We start from the raw sequence: 18,433 nt of genomic DNA on the forward strand, positions 1-18,433 counted from the left end.
GTCACTGATAAAGTGCTTCCCCAGCATGTGCAAAGCTGGAGTCAATGCCCATTTTCACAGGAAATGGAACAGATCCCTCTATTTTTCTGAGAAACATAAAGAAAAAGGATGCCTGATTTGCCCTGAATTGCCTTTGAACCAGACTTGTGCTCATGTTTATCTTCTATTGCACTAGTTCATAAATGCAGCACCCACAGTCTCCTGAAGGACTTTGCTGGGTTCGTTCATTACCATCTCTGTTGGGGATACTCATTTTGTACACTGTGAAGATGTCTTTGTCAAGGCACCTTGGTTTGATAAAGAGCTGAATGGCCAACAGCTAGGCAGGAGAGGATAGGTGAGACTTCTAGGGGGAGAGAGAGGAAGAGGAGGAATCTAGGCATGAGGATTTTTCCAGCAGACTCAGTACAAGTTGGACATACATACTGAGGAAAGGTAAAAGCCACGTGTCAGAACATAGGTTAATTAAGCAAGTTAATTTGAGTTATAAGAGCTAGTTGAGGACAAGCCTAACTTAAAGGCCAAGCTTTCATAATTAATAAGCAGTCTCTGTGTTATCTGGGGACTGGCCATCCAAAGATAGTCCGACAAGGAAGCTTGTTACGCTCCTCTGTTTCAGTAATTGAGGCATATCCATAGAATTCAGGTGTTGTTAACACCAGGTAGTATTGATGGTGGTGTTCTGAGACTTTGAGTGCTGCTGCCATAGGGGATCTATAGAGAAACCATCTCAGATTGGAGATTTGTGCTTACTGGATGTGTCGTCTACTATTGAATATTCTTTCCACTGTGCCTTACTTCTCTAGAAAAAAATGATAAAATTCACTTAGCATTTTGATCTCCACCAATAAGATAAAAATAAACTCTATTTGAGGTAAATCTTGGTTGATATCATAGTTTTACACTGGAAAAAATTAGTTAAAAGAGAAAATTACTTATGAAAAATATAAATACTTGTTTCATGAAATATAAATGTTGAAGATTCAGAAATGGAATGTTTAATGTTTAAAGAGACACTGTAAAAGTATCCAGTGACGTGTTTGCAGATGAGTATGGACTCATTGCAGGTGGTAAGGAGATTGACAGTAAACTTAGAATAATGGTGTTTCCAGGAGAGTGTCTTTGGGAGTGACTCTTGAATGGTTTTGACATAAATGAGGGCTGTGGATGCATATAGACTACATTGATCCCTCCATAGATGTTTTGTTAAGTTACTAAGAGATGGAAAAGGCCAATAACCCATGTGCTGTGTATTAGTCTAGCTTGAGAATGAAAGACTAGAGAAGTCATAAAAATATGTGAGTAAGATTAGCAGGGGTAACCAGCCGGCAGTGGTGCACGCCTTTAATCCCAGCACTTGGGAGGCAGAGCCAGGCGGATCTCTGTGAGTTCGAGGTCAGCCTGGTCTCCAAAGCGAGTTCCGGGAAAGGCGCAAAGCTACACAGAGAAACCCTGTCTCGAAAAACCAAAAAAAAAAAAAAAAAACCAAAAAAAGGAAAAAAAAATTACCAGGGGTGTAGATGGGTAGCAAGAGGAGAATCTGCTGGTTGGATTACTGGATTTTAATTATTCAGTTTATTAACATCTTTATGACTGTAAAGAAAGACTTTAAAATTTTTTTAAAGTAAATTATTAGGAGGGCAACCATTTTACTAAAGGTAGGCTTCATTTTAATTTTGTCCATTGACAATAGAATATTGTAGTATTGTGTATGTTTCATTTGTTATGAAAGAAAGAAAGAAATACATTGTGATTGATGGGTCATTTTTCTTTGCTTAGAAAACTGACTTGTTTTTGTTTGGTTTGGTTTTTTGAGACAGAATTTCACTATGTAGCCTTGGCTGTCCTGGAACTCACTCTGTGGACCAGGCTGCCCTCCAACTCAGAGATCCACCTGCCTCTGCCTCCAGAGTGCTGGGACTAAGGTGTGCACCACTACACTTCAGAGGTGATATCTTTTTAACATTTTTTTTTTCTCTCTCTCTTTCAATCTAAGCTTATTGCAGAAGAATTTTGTCTAAAAACATTTTCAAAGTTTGGACCACAGCCTATACCAGGTAAATTATGTTTGACATGAAACTTTTCATCTGTTTGCAATACTCAAGATTATATGTACTACAAATAAATACAGATAGAGAAAATAAATTAGGATGGTTATAGACTAAATTTAATCTAAAGGAAATAAATGTTAAAGCTCTTACATTTAGTTATACATAATAAATCATTGACAAAGTTTGTGTTTTCTGTCTTACTTAGATGAAATCTTACTTGAAAATTTATCAAATCTTAGTTGATGTTTTGAGAGTATTGTCTAGAATGTTATCAAATGCCCCACTAAGGTGTAGATCTTTATGTAAAACATTTTTCTTTGAGAAATGTTTTATACTTAAAATTTTTTTAAAGTAAATTATTAGGAGGGCAACCATTTTACTAAAGGTAGGCTTCATTTTAATTTTGTCCATTGACAATAGAATATTGTAGTATTGTGTATGTTTCATTTGTTATGCATGCACACACATCTTTGTTCCTGCATAAATTTCTCTCCTTTCACTCTATTTTGGAACAGTACAAAACATGGTGCTCTACATTTTGAATTTGGATAAATTGATAAAAAAAATAACATATTATAAAAACAACTCACGTAAACTGGAAATGGTACAGCAATGTGTACTCAGGAAGGCCAGCTGTATTTAGATTTTCCCCTCTAAAGTGCTAGGGATTAAACCCAGGACTTAAATGGTGATCATCACATTCTTTATATTTAGTAAACCTGTGTTGGAACTAGGAAGGAAAAAGTTGTTGTATAAGGAACTGGATAAATGAAATAGTCAGTAATATAGGAGTGAAATAAGAACGGTGTTACAGATGGGCTTGCAAATGCTTTGTGGGTTCCACCACCTTAATTATGCTAGATGTGTCCTTGACATGGAAGCTGAGAAGTCATAAGGTGAGGTGGGAACAATCACGTCTTTCTCTTGAGAACATTCATCTCTAGGCCTGGTGCCTCCAGTCCTTTTTTCTGGTGTACATAGCACTTCCTTTTGTTTTTTGTTTATTCGGTTTGTTTGTTTGGTTTTTTGTTTTGTTTTGTTTTTAATGCAGGGGGATCTTTTTTCTATAGGCAGATTGGCTTTGAACTCACAGAGATCCAATTGCCTCTGAGGTTAAAGATGTGGACTGAGCTCTTTTATTGTTTTGATAAAATTAGTCAAGCTACAGAATTGTGACTTCTTAAAGCTCTGTTCTAATTTGATCATATGGTTGAATTCCTCATACTTCCTAGTTTATGGATTAAGATGCTTTGGAAAAACTTTACCCTATCATAGAGTATCACATTATTATCAATATAAATTGCTTCTGAATCTCTACCATGACACCCAATGACTAATAATATTTTCTATCTTAGGGTTTCCTACTACTGTGATAAAACACAATAACCAAACAACTTAGGGAGGAAAGGATTTATTTCCCTTATATTTCCACATCACAGTCCACCCTCTATTGAGGAAGGGCAGGAACTAAAACAGAACTGGAGCCTGGAGGCAGGAATTATTGCAGAAGGCATGAAGGCATGCTGCCTATTGGCTTGTTCTCCATAGCTTATGTAAGCTACTTTCTTATAGTTCTCAGTACCACTAGCCCAGAGGTGTCTCGGCCCACAGTAAGCTGGGCCCTCCCACATCAATCAAGAAAATGAAAGAGAGGCTTGCCCACAGCCCAGTATAGTGGGAGCATTTTCTCAGTTGAGGTTCCCTTTCCCAAAATGACTCCAGCCTGTGTCAAGTTGGCATAAAACTAGCCAGCACAGTTTGATAAGAGTTGACTAAATATGAATAATGTGTGTTTATAGGGATTTTTTAAAAGAAAAATTACTTCAATTTTAATATATACTTTCACATTTGGTATATTTTTCTTGTCATAGCATATGCACAATGAGTTTGAGAATATAAACAGTTTTTTGTACACAATATAATATAGTGAACATTTTCAAATAATTTTTTCTTTGAGTTTAATAGTAGCTTTTCATTGTGAACTACTATTTAATATTTTTATTTTCCTCCTAAAAATGAATACTTGTAAGGGATTGCTTTAAATTGTGTTAGCACATGACAAAAATCCTGAGTTAGAGAGTGGTATGAAAGCAAGAAAGCTGCTCCTCAGGCTATGGGGGACAACCAGAAGTGACCGTACAGAGGAGGGAAATGGAAGAGAAAGGGTTGGGGAAGGGGTAGGGATATACAGACTATTTGACTTGCAATATTATTTTTTTTATTGAAGTTGAGGGGTGTTTTGTTAAGTTATTAAGCTCTTTGACAGTTTCATACATGTATGTAATGCATCCTATAATTCTCATACTGTACAATTTATTCAGACAACTCGATTTTTTTAGTATATTTACAGATAGCTGCTACTGTGCTCCATAGGTGCGTGTGTGCGTGCGTGTGTTGTAGAATATTATTGTTTATGCTCTGGAACGTTTGTTTATTTATGCAAAGATGTGTTTGATTAAATAAAACTCACCTGTGGTCAGGAAGCTGAGTCAGCAACTAGCTGACAGGAAGTGGTAGGGAGGAACCAGGGAAAATGGGTTTATAAGGTGGGGCTAGGAGAAGCATGAGGGCTTTTTGGAGGATGTGAGCAAGGAGAGGAGGTCAGCATCTCTAAAGAGCATAATTCCACCTTAACCTTTGAATCTTGAGTTCTTTAGAGGGACAGAGGTTTAGTTAAGTTCTCTTTGTAGCTTTGCAAGAGTTAGAGCTGGAGGGAACAGAATTCCTTCAGGCTATGGGCCCTTGTGGCCTGAGTAGCGGCAGAGTTACAGTTGCTGATTTGGACAGCTGTGGCTTAAAAGGCAGGAACAATTTAAAAAAGGACAGTTGGCACCCAACCTGGGGTGCTGTGAGGTGGGTAGTGGTTTGAGCCATGCCCTGAAGCACTGCCCCTAGTAAGGTAGCAGGTAGCTGTTACACCTGCCTATGACCTTGAGGTACAAGCCCCTGGGTGAGGTACAAGCCCCTGGGTGTGGTGGTGGTGGGGTGCACATATGTGGCTCTCTTCGCTTTGCTACCTTGTGGTTTTGGATGCTGGTATGGAGCAGGGCAGAGCTCGCCAGAGAACCACGTTGGACATTGCCTCACCCTTCCAAAATCCTGCGAGAAATTCCTTTGTACTGTCTTGTGAGTTAACCCCTTAATAAATTCCTTTGATTATTAAATAGACTTTATGGATTAATCCCAATAGCACCAGTCTGTTGTTGGTTGGTCTTTGGTCTTTTTGTTCTTTTGGGGGGAGCCTGCCACCCGACTCCCAAATAATTCACACACGGAGGCTTATTCTTAATGAATGCCTGGCCTTAGCTTGGCTTATTTTCTTGCCAGCTTTTCTTAACTTAAATTATCCCATCTACCTTTTGCCTCTGGGCTTTTTATGTTCTCTTACTTCTGTAAGTCTTACTCTTACTCCATAGCTTGATGTGTAGCTGGGTGGCTGGCCCCTAGAGTCTTCCTCCTCCTCTGGCTATTTCTTCTTTCACTCCTCCGTCTCTTTTCTTTCTCTCTTCCCAGATTTCTCTCTCCATATATCCTCTCTGCCTGCCAGCCCTGCCTATCTTTTCTCCTGCCTTGCTATTGGCCAGTTCTTTACTAGACCATCAGGTGTTTTACACAGGCACAGTAACAGCTTCATGGAGTTAAACAAATGTAACATAAGCAAAAGTTACACACCTTAAAATAATATTCGGCAACGTGTGTGTGTGTGTCCATGTGAAAGGGTACCTGTGTGGGCACGTATGTGAACCTGAATGTATGCCAAAGAACAGCTTCAGCTGTCATCCTCAGAAATATCTTTCACTGGCATAGAGCTAACCATTAGGTTATGCTGGCTGGCCAACAAGCCCCAGGGATCTGCTTGTCTCTTGCTTCCCCATTGAGGAGTTTATAATTGCACACCACCACTCTGATTTTTTTTATGTGGATGTCAGGGACCAACTCAGTCCTCATGCTCGTGAGCAAAGCACTTACCTTTGGAGCTACCTTCTTAAAACTAGAAGATTCTTCTTTTTGTGTGTATTTTACAAGTGCTATTATCTTGGAGTTAGTCTTATTTCTTTATAATTAAAAAAAAGATACTTTCAATGTAAAGTACTTGAAGTGTTGATATTTATTAATGGATGGAAAAAACATTTGGTTAAAAGTTTGTAAGGTCATCAATGAAAGTACCATTCTTGAAGATTTTTGGAATTAAAAATTCAGTATAAAGAACTACTGAAAAAGAATTGTCTTTTCATGCAGGTAAAAGACCAGCATCAGGGCACAGCTCTATTTCTCTTGTCCCTGCTCAGAAAATCACAAAGCCTGCTGCTAAATACGGAGTGCCTTTAACACATAAGAAGTATGGAGATAAAAAGTTACTTGAGAGAAAATCACCCCCCAAACATAAACAGGTAAGATCATTTTACAAACTGATTACTATCAAGTTCAGTTTGACCCTGTGTAATAACAGCTCCATGAGTCACCTTGACACTCAGATTAGTCTTTGTTTCCTTATTAAGGAATGTTGCTCTGCTTCCTCCATCCTCTCTAACTTAGGAGCCTTACAGAAGCAGTGGACAACCATTAAGTAGATACATTGAGTAAACGAGTATAATACAAAAGGTAGCATTATAAATGAAGTCCTCCTTGAAACACTCAATTGTTTGCATAGAAGTAAGTGATATTGTAAGAAGTACCTGTGATATTGTTGCTAAAACACCAAGAAATTTGTATATTTCAGAACTCACAGTCAAATCAAAATCTTAGAACTATATAAAGAATATGATCATATGTGGTGACAGGTTCCCATTTCAGACTAAAAAAAATTATGACCTAAAGCACTGAGTTACTTGACTGGTATCATGGTATTAGTTGCAGGACATTGGCACTTTTTATTTGGAATTTGAATATGGAAATTTTAATGTAAATCATTATTAGCTAATTTTAGGAATTAGCCATTAAGTGGGTATTGAGGAATATTGTATAGGAATGGCAGATACAGGAATCAGCTGCCACTACTAGTACTAAGAGAATATTCAAAGAACAAAAATTTAATTCAGGGACGTTAATTCAGATCTTATTTGGGTAGGGCATAGCTATAAACCTATTTGTAATGACATCCGTCCACTGAGTTCCCACAGTCTGGCACTGGTAAAGTGCCGTTCTATCTACCACAGAACGGAAGGCTGTCTGGATGTCAGTAAAGTGTACCAAGAAGCCACCTAGGTAGCTGACTCTGAGAAGCCTCCCGGAAGGCAGGCGGAATATGACTAGTGCTGCTAAGCTTTCTGGGGAGCTAACTGGACACCAGCAGAACTCTGTAGGAAGCTGTCTTTGGAGTACTGCTGAAATTCAGATGGAACCTGGCAGGATATAGGCACAACGTCTGCAAGGTGCCTGCAGGAGTGAGTGCTACTGTACTGTGTTCCCACATGCTGCAAGCAGAAAGGAAGCACTGGGCGGAAAAAGATGCTCTTTCGTTCCTTCTGTAGTATTGCTCCTCCATCGACTGCTAATGTGTTCATGAGCAAAGGAAATGGCTCCCTGCCCAGCTGTACTAGCGGAAGCAGGGCTGTGCACAGGGAGTGTGACTGGCATGTGGCTTTATCATTTGTTGACTCCATTTCTTCAGCAGTCAACACCGTCCTATCTTTTTCTCTCTCTGGTCATCGTAGGAAACCTAGGACTGAAGACTCTCCCTAGTTTTTTGGTCTTTAAATTCCCTATGTCTGTGTCTCTGATCATACCCTAATCTTCCCACCTCAACATTTTTGGTAGTTTCTGTTTTGTTTTGAGATGAGGTTTCTCTGTATATCCCTGGCTGTCCGGGGACTCACTTTGTAGACAACCTGACCTAGAACTCACAGAGATCTGCCTGCCTCATCCAGAGATTTTATTGTTAATGTTTTACAGTAACTATTTTATAGAGTAGTACATAAAACAACTTTGAAATAGATTATTTGCATACGTACCTAATTTGGGTGACGACAATTGACTTTTAGCGAAGCGGGTTGGTACTTGAACTTATTTTAGTGTAATCATGATGTCATTTTTTCCATCAAGTATTTTGAAAATTTGAAATTGACTTAGTGTGCTTTTAACAACTATAAAGAATAAAAGAAGAAAGAAACACATTTCTGGTATCCAAACAGTATATTTTTTAAACTAAATTTTGTGGTTTTTTATTTGTGATCATCATGATTATATTGTATTTTATTGATATGAAATCAGTTGACTTCATTGCTGTAAATAAGCTTTTTAAAAAATATATGTTCTGGGCTGGAGAGATGGTTCAGAGGTTAAGAGCCCTGACTGCTCTTCCAAAGGTCCTGAGTTCAATTCCCAGCAACCACATGGTGGCTCACAACCATCTATAATGAGATCTGGTGACCTTTTCTGGCATACATGCAGGCAGAACACTGTATACATACTAAATAAATAAATCTTTATTTTTTTAAATATTTTTATTTTATAATTAACTTAATTTCGCATATCAGCCACGGATTCCCCTGTCCTCCCTCCTCCCACCCCCCAGCTTTCCCCCCAATTTACCCCTCATTCCCACCTCCTCCAAGGCAAGGACACCCCTGGGGAGTCAGTCCAGCCTGGTAGACTCAGCCAAGGCAGGTCCAGTCCCCTCCTCCCTACACCAAGGCTGAGCAAAGTGTCCCAGCATAGGCCCCAGGCTCCAAAAAGCCAGCCCATGCACTGAGGACAGGTCCTGGCTCCACTGCCTGGGGGCCTCCCAAACAGTTCAAGCTAATAAAGTGTCTCACTTATCCAGAGGGCCTGGTCCAGTTCCATGGGGGCTCCTCAAACATTGGTTCACAGTTCATGCATTTCCACTAGTTTGGCTATTTGTCCCTGTGCTTTTTCCAATCCTGGCCACAATATCTTTCGCTCATACAATCCCTCCTCTCTCTTGCCGATTGGACTCCTGGAGCTCCACCTGGGTCTCAGCTGTGGATCTCTGCATCCGCTTCCATCAGACACTTGGATGAGAGTTCTATCATGACAGCCAGGGTGTTTGGCTGTCTGATCACCAGAGCAGGTCAGCTCAGGCTCTCTCTCGACCATTGCCAGTAGTCTACAGTGGAGGTATCTTTGTGGATTTCTGGGGACCTCTCTAGCATCTGCTTCTTTCTATTTACCTGGGGTCTTAAGCAATCTACAGATTCAATGCAATCCCCATCAAAATCCCAACACAATTCTTCACAGACCTGGAAAGAACAATGCTCAATTTCATATGGAAAAACAAAAAACCCAGGATAGCCAAAAGAATCCTGTACAATAAAACAACCTCTGGAGGCATCATGATTCCTGACTTCAAGCTCTACTATGGAGTTACAGTAATAAAAACAGCTTGGTACTGGCATAAAAACTGACATGTGGACCAGTGGAACCGAACTGAAGACCCTGACATTAATCCACACACCTATGAACATACGATTTTTGACAAAGAAGCCAAAACTATATAATGGAAAAAAGAAAGCATCTTCAACAAATGGTGCTGGTACAACTGGATGTCAACATGTAGAAGACTGCCAGTAGATCCATATCTGTCACTGTGCACAAAACTTAAGTCCAAGTGGATCAAAGACCTCAACATAAATCCAGTTACTCTGAACCTGATAGAAGAGAAAGTAGGAAGTAGTCTTGAACGCATTGGCACCGGAGATCACTTCCTAAATATAATACCAGTAGCACAGACACTTGAGAGAAACAATCAATGGGACCTCCTGAAACTGAGAAGCTTTTGTAGGGCAAAGGACATGGTTAACAAGACAAAGCGACAGCCTACAGAATGGGAAAAGATCTTCACCAACCCCACATCTGACAGAGGACTGATATCCAGAACATATAAAGAATTCAAGAAATTAGACATCAAAATACCCAACAATCCAATTAAAAAATGGGCTATAGAGCTAAACAGAGAATTCTCAACAGAAGAAGCTCAAATGGCTGAAAGACATTTAAGGAATTGCTCAACATCCTTAATCATCAGGGAAATGCAAATCAAAAGGATTCAGATACCATCTTACACCCATCAGAATGGCTAAGATCAAAAACACTGAAGACAGCTTATGTTAGAGAGGATGTGGAGCAAGGGGAACACACCTCCACTGTTGGTGGGAATGCAAACTTGTACAGCCACTTTGGAAATCAATATGGTGCTTTCTTAGAAAATTGGGAATCAACCTCCCTCAAGACCCAGCTATACCACTCTTGGGCATATACCCAAGCAATGCTCAATCATGCCACAAGGACACATGCTCAACTATGTTCATAGCAGCATTATTTGTAATAGCCAGAACCTGGAAACAACCTAGATGCCCTTCAGTTGAAGAATGGATAAATAAAATGTGGTACATATACATAATGGAGTACTACTCAGCAGAGAAAAACAATGACATCATGAGGTTTGCAGGCAAATGGATGGAACTAGAAAAAAATCATCTGAGTGAGGTAACCCAGACTCAGAAAGACAAACATGGTATGTGCTCACTCATAGGTGGATACTAGATGTAAAGCAAAGGATAACCAGACTGCAACTCACAACTCCAGGGAGGCTACCTAGTAAAGAAGACCCTAAGAAAGACACAGGGACTGCCCAACGACAGAGAAATGGATGAAATCTACATGAGCAAACTGGGGGTGGGGGGGTAATGGAGGGGAAGGGTGGGGGAAAGAGAGCTTAGGGGAGCAGGAGGTCTCAGCTCAATCAGGAGCAGAGTGGGAGAACGGAGAGGGAGATACCATGATGAATAAATAGATTTTTTTTTAAAAAAAATATATGTTCCATACCAAAATTTCTTTACAGACATTTTCATTTCTTCTAATTAGATTTTAAAAATGTTAATTTGTAGATAATTTTCAAGACATGTAGTCATTCCAAATGTTGTTTATATTTGCAACCCATGTTTAACACTTCTAATATAGACATGCATAACTTGTCTGATTTCTTGGGGCTAAAACTAATGTTGGCCATGGGGTAAGAGGGCAAACATACTTATCTTTATGCAATTAGGTAGATATCACATAGAACAATCACAAAAAGAAATACACACTTAGGTGAACTTGCAAAAATAGTGTTGTGTCGATTGGTCACACACTATTCTTTGAGAATGAAGGAAATGGTGAGCTGAATTAATGACATTGTGGAAGGTCCCTTACTTTTGACTAGGACTGAAAAGAAACCCAGTGTATAATCAGTGTCTTTGTATAGCTGACGGAATCACATAATATGTTGTCTTCATTTTCAGTTAATAGTCGATATAAATGAACTGCATGCTCTGGGAATTTTGGATTCCTACTATCGATATCCAAATGATAGACTCCACCTCTCGTAGTCTGAGTAACGGAAAAGTGGCTCAGATGATAGATACAGGCTTTTAGGCCATAGGCAAGGTCATTGCTTTTTAAATTTTCTTCTCTAATCTTTTGAAAACTAAATAGTAATCAGCACTTGGAATGTGCCATAACTTATTTTTAAAGCACTTAACCTAATGCAAATTCACTGTTCAACAGAGTGAACACACTTAAAGTGGTAAAAATGATTTTATAAGGTACATTTTATGACAATAAAAGAAAATTATGAAAATTTCAAACATTGATAGAAAAAAGTAAAGGCACAGCAATCAAATAGGTAGAAATTATCAAAGCCATAACACAGGAATGGAGTGAAAAGAAACCCCAGTTCTGGAGCGGTTTAGGCTTTTGAAGCAGGGTTTCAGTGTCTCCTCAACTTTGCTGGAATGCTTGCTCCTTCTTTGTTCCCGAAGAGCTGAGAAAGTGTTGGCTAGAACCCTGGCTGAGATATTAAATAAATCCTTGTTGTTTCCTTGAATGATTCCTTTTTAAATTAAAGACCGTTCCCCCAAGAAGTATAAAGCATCTTTTATATTCAAATTTACAATAGTTTATGTGTGTTTTAAATTTTTCAGCTTGAGAATGATCACTAATATATATTATAATATATCCTAATATAATAATATCATGTTTATTCAGATAAATTTAAGCTAGTGCGTGTTGTAATTTTGTTGTTCCTGTTGGTAGGTTTTTTTATTGTTGTTTTTCTTGAAGGCTGCTGGTCCTATACCACCACCAGAGGGAGCTCCGGGAACACGTTTCAGTGTTTGGGCTCATTTTTGTTTTGCTTATTTTTTGAGTGACAGAAAACAAAACAATTTCCTTAGTACAGTGTTTCTGTTTATCTCTTCGGTATAGTAATAACATTCTGAAAATGCTCAGACTCTCTCAGAGGAACAGCTGGAATTTTTATCCCATAAATACTTGAATAGTCTCTATGTAAGGTGATAGAGAAGATCAAGAGGAGTATAGTCTTTGCTTCCATGTAACTTACCTCTTAAACATCCTCCTCTTGGACTAAGGCCGTTTCCTTGGGCTGAGCCTCACTCAGCAGGTGAAGGAAGGTGCTTTCAGCAAAAGCTGACAGCCTGCCTTTGCTCTCTGCAGCCCACATAATGGGTGAAGGAGGGCCTCAACCCCATCATGTCCTCCGTGCTCCACAGAACACAGTAACAGGTCAAATTGGTAAGCGAGGCATTCATACCACAGAGCTCTTACTACGTTAATTCTTCTCCCCCCTTTTTCCTTCAGTCTCTCAGGGTGTCCTTGAACTTATTTTCCTGAAAGTTAAAATTGTAGATGTGCACCACTAGGTCATTAACATTAATACTATTTAATGGTTTGATTTTTGTGGTGTACAGATTTTGAAGCTAGTGCTAATAGCTCCATGGAGTTTAGCTGTGGAGGGTGTCAAAATAAAGAATAATTTAAATAAGTAGAATATTTGCTAAAATTAAAAATGTCTTTTTTAGCTATATAGTATTAACATATACCATAAAGGAAAACTGATAATTGTAACTGAATTAAAAAACAGCAGCTATAATAAACATGATATACCAAGAATTTATCTGAGATTATGTGGACAGTAAGTATGTAAAAGGAAATATTCTTAGCCTTTGTAGGAGCAGAAGTTAAGAGAGATGGACAATCCATGTGAGAACCTGAGTTTTCTACGTTCTTTGGTGGAATATAAATTGGTGCAGCCTTTGGGGAGGTCATAGTTCTCAAAATATAAATTATGTTAATCTTTAATTCCACTTCTTTTTTTAAAAATTGCTCTTCTGGGAGACTTGAGTATGACACAAGGAGGTATATATATATATATATATATAAAAGTTCCTTACAGCATATAGAATAGGAAAACTTAAGTTTTAAACTTAAGATTTTAAAATCAACCCAAAATCTATCCCCAGAATAATGGTTAAATAAATTAATTCTAGACTATTTCCTTGTTAATTTATTACCACATTGTGGTGAATTATTACCATAATGTGGAATTGTCAAGACACATTATTAAAAATACTTTGCGGGCTGGAGAGATGGCTCAGCGGTTAAGAACACTGGTTGTTCTTCCAGAGGTCCTGAGTTCAATTCCCAGCAACCACATGGTGGCTCACAGCCATCTATAATGAGATCTGGTGCCCTCTTCTGACCTGCAGGCATATGTGCAGGCAGAACACTGTATACATAATAAAATAAATCTTTTTAAAAAAAATACTCTGCTTTCAAATAACACATTTTATAAAAAATGTAAAATATATATGAGTATATATATTTATATATGTATGTATGTGAGATTGTAAAACTGTCTAGAAGGATGCTCATGAAAATATCGATACTGATTATCTCCAAGAGTGAAGCAGCTACGAATTTTTATTGAGTTTTATGTAGTGAACATATATTGTATAATTTATTTTTAAAAAAATATATTTATTTTGGGCTTTCAAAGTGATGTTTCATTGTAGTATTAGAATGTTTAAATTAGCATCCCTTGGTGGAGTAGCTCATGAGGCCCCATCCCTAGTTGAGGAAATACTAGCAGGTTGATGGCTGCTGGAGGAGGGAGTCACTTTTCTTTGGGTGTGTGCCCCTAGTATGTTGCTGATGCTTCATGGGATAACCCCACACCTATTCATATATGGACATTTGGACTCAGTTATAAAAACGAAAAGGACAGGAAATTGAGAGAAGTGTGTGTTTTGAGGGGGGCATCCAGGAGGAGTTGGTGGGGAGAAGTGTACATGATCAAAATCATGGTTGGGGGTGGGATCAAAGACATGTTGGAGATGAGAATTGGGGGTGTACATGTTTAAAATATACTATATACATTAATGAAATTCTCATTAAGTACAAATATTTTAAAAATATGTGTGTGAAGACAAACTAGTTGGTGATAAGGAACTCCATTCCATGTTTGAGTGTCGTGTTCTAGGTTGTTTAGGAAGGGGCATATCAAAGAGTAGTGTCTTTCCAAATCTAATCCATTTGAAAGAGTTATGACTGTATTGGCTTTACCTTTTCTTTCTTTAAACTTCCATAGAATGTTTTTGTAATTTCCAAAGAGCATCTTAAATCTATATCTAATTTGTAGCTTTACTTTTTGTTTAGGCCCATCAAATTCCAGTGAAGAAAATGAATTCTGGAGAAGAAAGGAGGAAGATGTTTGAGGTATAAAGACATATATCTGCTTATTTTAAAGCTTTACAAAACAGTTCCTATGACAACAGCAGAAGCCACTAACATTATAGAGCAGTGGTTCTCCACCTTCCTGACCCTGTGACCCTTTAATCCAGTTTCTTGTGCTGACCCCCACCATGAAATTCTTTGTTACTTCATAACTGTAATGTTGCTACTGTTATGAATTGTAATGTAAATATCTGTGTTTTCTGATGGTCTTAGGCATACCCTGTAAAAAGGCCGTTTAACCCCAGGGGTCATGACCCACAAATTGAGAACCACTGTTGTAGAGCCTCTGAAGTTTTCTGCCTTGTCTCTCTGAAGCACATACTCAAACATCTTTGTTTTGTTCAGACTTTAATTCTCCTCATCTCTTTGGGTATACCTCTCTTGTTGATACACTTGCTTGATGAAAAAATAAACAAGCAGAAATTGTTGATAGAAGTGTTCTCCTTTTGTTTCAGGAAGCCGCAAAAAAAAGAAGGTTGGAATTTATTGAGAAAGAGAAGAAGCACAGGGATCAGGTAGCTTTTGGTCTTGTTCTTCTCCGTTTGCCTCGGTGCAGATGTAAGACCTGGCTCTGAGAGTGTGTCTGATTGTTACAGATTAGTTTCCTAAAGGCCGAGCAGGTGAAGAGGCAAGAGAAGCAGCGGGTAAGAGGAGCCTCCATCCCCACAGTGCACTTCTCCCTCCCCACACATGATTGTAAAGAAAGTACACTGATTGAATTTTATTGCTAAATGTATTCTATGTGTTTTATATTAAGTAGTTGAAATGGTATTTTGTTTATTTCTTTTCCCCTGAAAGTTGGAGAGAATAAATAGGGCCAGGGAACAAGGATGGAGGAATGTTTTAAGGGCTGGTGGAAGCGGTGAAGTGAAGGTAGGCATTTGATACCCATGGAGCCACACTCCTCTTGTCTGTCCCCAATTTCATCTCATTCTCTAAAGTCTTTATAGCCAGCTGCATTGCTTTCTTGGCATACTGATAATGTTTATCTAGCATTCTGATTTATTCCTTACCTCTGTGTATTTGATAGCTATTAATTAGTTAATATGTGATTCCTTACCTCTGTGTATTTGATAGCTAATTAATTAATATGTGACATTTATAAAAGTTAAAACTTTCATGTGAAGGTTGTAATACAGTTCCTTTCAGGGGAATCTCACAAATTAAATACAAAATCAGATATGCTCATTAGAATTTTTTATGTAACCTTGAAAATTACGTTCCCAGAAGATTTTAATTGGTCACTGCTAGACTCTCCAGGATACCGGTACCCACCCCCTGCATGCTCTCCCTGCCCTACTTAAGCTGAAGAGCAGAACTAATTTCCTGTGTGTGTTGCCTACTGACCCTCATGTCTTTGCACTGGTTCTTTTCTCCTCCTCTGTTCCACTAGCACCTCTGCTGCATTCATTCACCTGGATAACCAATTGCCTGAACAGCCATTTACCTAGATTCTTGAGTTCACACATTCCCTTTGAGCAAGTCTGACCCTGTACCTTGGCAAGTTAACTTTTCTGAGTTTATTTTCAGTGCCTAGAGCTTTTCTCCAAGGGCTCAGATCAGAATGTCTTTGCCCATCTTTGTTCTGTCTTCTACTTCCCCTACTCATTTTGAAAAGTACCAGCCTATACTTAGACTGGTAAGCGGAATCCTGAGACAGCCTCTGGGATCCCTGCCTAGTGTGTCTGTCACCTTGTGTTCTCTCCCCTTGAGCTGTAAGTAGCACTCGTTATTGAGTAGTCAGGGAAGGGAAAAGACGTGGAGGGAAATAAATCTACCACCCCCAACCTGGAAGGGAGCAAACATGGGCATGGCAAGAAAGTGTGGATGACTTCTGGATTACAACAGTGATCTCTAGCCAACAGCTAAGGGGAAATGGACTCCCTAGAACCAGTGAGCTCTGAGATCCTGAGCCTCACATATGAATGTAGCCCTGGCTGACAGCTAAATATACCTGCCTTAAATCATACACCTATCCGAATCAGGGAACCCAGGAGATGATAAAGAGACATTGTTTTCAGCTGCTTGGTTTGTGATCATTTTTTTGCACAGCAATAGGAAGTGGGTGCACTTTTCATTTGTATTATCATTTTTATTTTGACAGTGAGCCAGCTGTTGCTCAGCTTTCGGTTAAACTGTCAGTTCACTTGTCTGCTCCCATTACTCTCAGTGTTGAAACAGACAGTAGGTGGCTATCAAAATGACTTACTTCCCAATCTTGTCTCTTCTCTCAAAGTCATGACGTGGTCAGAAATGTGTTTTGTTTGTTTCACCTAGATATATATACTGTCTTCAATTTGTGTTGTTTTTCTCTCTTTTGAGGTGTTCTTCATATTACATATCAATAATTCGTAAGAATCTTTTTTCCCAAGTCAGTACTAAAGTAAACATTACATAGTATTTTAAGTAATTCAGTTTTCTATGAGTAGCACTTATTACTTCCTGATCAATAAGAAATAACTAAGAATTTGGTCCTTGGTTAAAAATTAGCTGACCCCGTATTTAACTGTAGGCTCAGGACTCTTATCCAACGTTTTTTGTACCAAATTCACCATCAGTATTGAGATTTTGATGGTTGCTTCCTTACTCCTTTAAAAATAATTTTTAGGTTTATTTTATTTTTATGTGTGTGTGTTTTGCCTGCATGTATGTATGTACATGCATGGACCTCATGCGTGCTGTTGGCCACAGAGATCTGAAGAGGGTGTCACATCCTCTGTAGCTGGAGTTACAGTTGTTTATGAGCCACCATGTGGGGGCTGGACCGAACACAGGGTTTCTGCAAGAGCAGCAAGTTCTAACTGAGTGAGTGAATTCTCCAGCCCCATTTTCCATATTCCTTGACAAAAACATAGTGAAATATTTCCATCTCCACCTCAGCCAGCAGAGCCCCTGCTGTGTTCCCATAATGCCTGCTGTGCCACTGTGGCGCTTTTTTTTTTTAATGTGCATTGGTGTTTTGCCATGGGTGTCAGGACCCCAGAACTGGAGTTACAGACAGTTGTGAGCAGTCATGTGGGTGCTGGGGATTGAACCCCGATCCTCTGGAAGAGCAGTCAATGCTCTTAACCACTGAGTCATCCCTCCAGCTCTGGTACTACGGCGCTTATAAGATGATAAATTTTTGTTTGTTTGTTTTTTCGTTTTCAAGACAAGGTTTCTCTGTGTATCCCTGACTGTCCTGGAACTCACTCTGTAGACCAGGCTGGCCTCGAACTCAGAGATCGGCTTGCCTCTACCTCCCTAGTGCTCGGATTAAAGGAGTACACCCCACTGCCTGGCAAGATGATGAATTATATAAGTCTTGTTTGGTAATGTAACAGCATTTTTGAATAGTTAGGTACTATGTCTTTAATAATGTTTATTTCACTTTATAGACTTCTATAATGCTTCCACAATAAAGAGTAAATTCTGTTAGTGTCTGTACCCATTCCTAAGTTTAAAATATTTACTATGTCAGGCCGTTTGATTTCTGCACAGTTGCTAAGGACCTGGAGTTACAGTGTAATGTGAGTCAAATTAAGGAAATTCCCAAAGGAGAGATGAATGAAAACCAAAAATTAAGATAATTCAGAATTAGTATTTTATTATGTATAGACATTGATACTCAAAAGTACAAATATCTGTCTTTATTGGACAATTGCAAAATCCAAGACTTCTTGGCTGCTTGTGGCTTTTTTGTTTGTTTAGTTTCGCAGTAGTTTTGTTTGCTTGGTTTTGTTTTGTCTTGTTCTGTTTGAGGAAGGGTTTCATGTAACCCAGCCTGGCCTTCCTTAAAGTTACTACTAGAGAACATTATGAGAAGCAGGAGGATTAAGATTCATGATAGACTGTCTCCCCTAGAAATG

General features: G+C 38.8%; 1 protein-coding gene across 7 annotated transcripts in view; it reads left to right on the plus strand.

The window, feature by feature from the left end:
* Nek1 (NIMA related kinase 1) overlaps positions 1-18,433 on the plus strand; it is a 131,761-nt gene that overhangs the window by 22,353 nt on the left and 90,975 nt on the right. For 5 of the 7 annotated variants that reach the window (XR_008221476.1, XM_052752340.1, XM_052752339.1 and 2 more), the window contains 6 exons: positions 1,997-2,057; positions 6,291-6,442; positions 14,508-14,567; positions 15,041-15,100; positions 15,182-15,229; positions 15,384-15,458. Coding sequence is in view for 6 of the 7 variants with exons in the window: in XM_052752340.1 (XP_052608300.1) it covers positions 1,997-2,057; positions 6,291-6,442; positions 14,508-14,567; positions 15,041-15,100; positions 15,182-15,229; positions 15,384-15,458 (456 nt within the window). In the remaining variant the exon portion in view is untranslated. The remainder of the gene's footprint in view (positions 1-1,996; positions 2,058-6,290; positions 6,443-14,507; positions 14,568-15,040; positions 15,101-15,181; positions 15,230-15,383; positions 15,459-18,433) is intronic. The other 2 variants (XM_052752341.1, XM_052752343.1) reach the window with 1 other exon arrangement.

The sequence above is a fragment of the Peromyscus californicus genome, unplaced genomic scaffold, assembly GCF_007827085.1.
Source record: "Peromyscus californicus insignis strain IS unplaced genomic scaffold, ASM782708v3 Scaffold_23__1_contigs__length_62951481, whole genome shotgun sequence".
Classification (NCBI taxonomy): domain Eukaryota; kingdom Metazoa; phylum Chordata; class Mammalia; order Rodentia; family Cricetidae; genus Peromyscus; species Peromyscus californicus.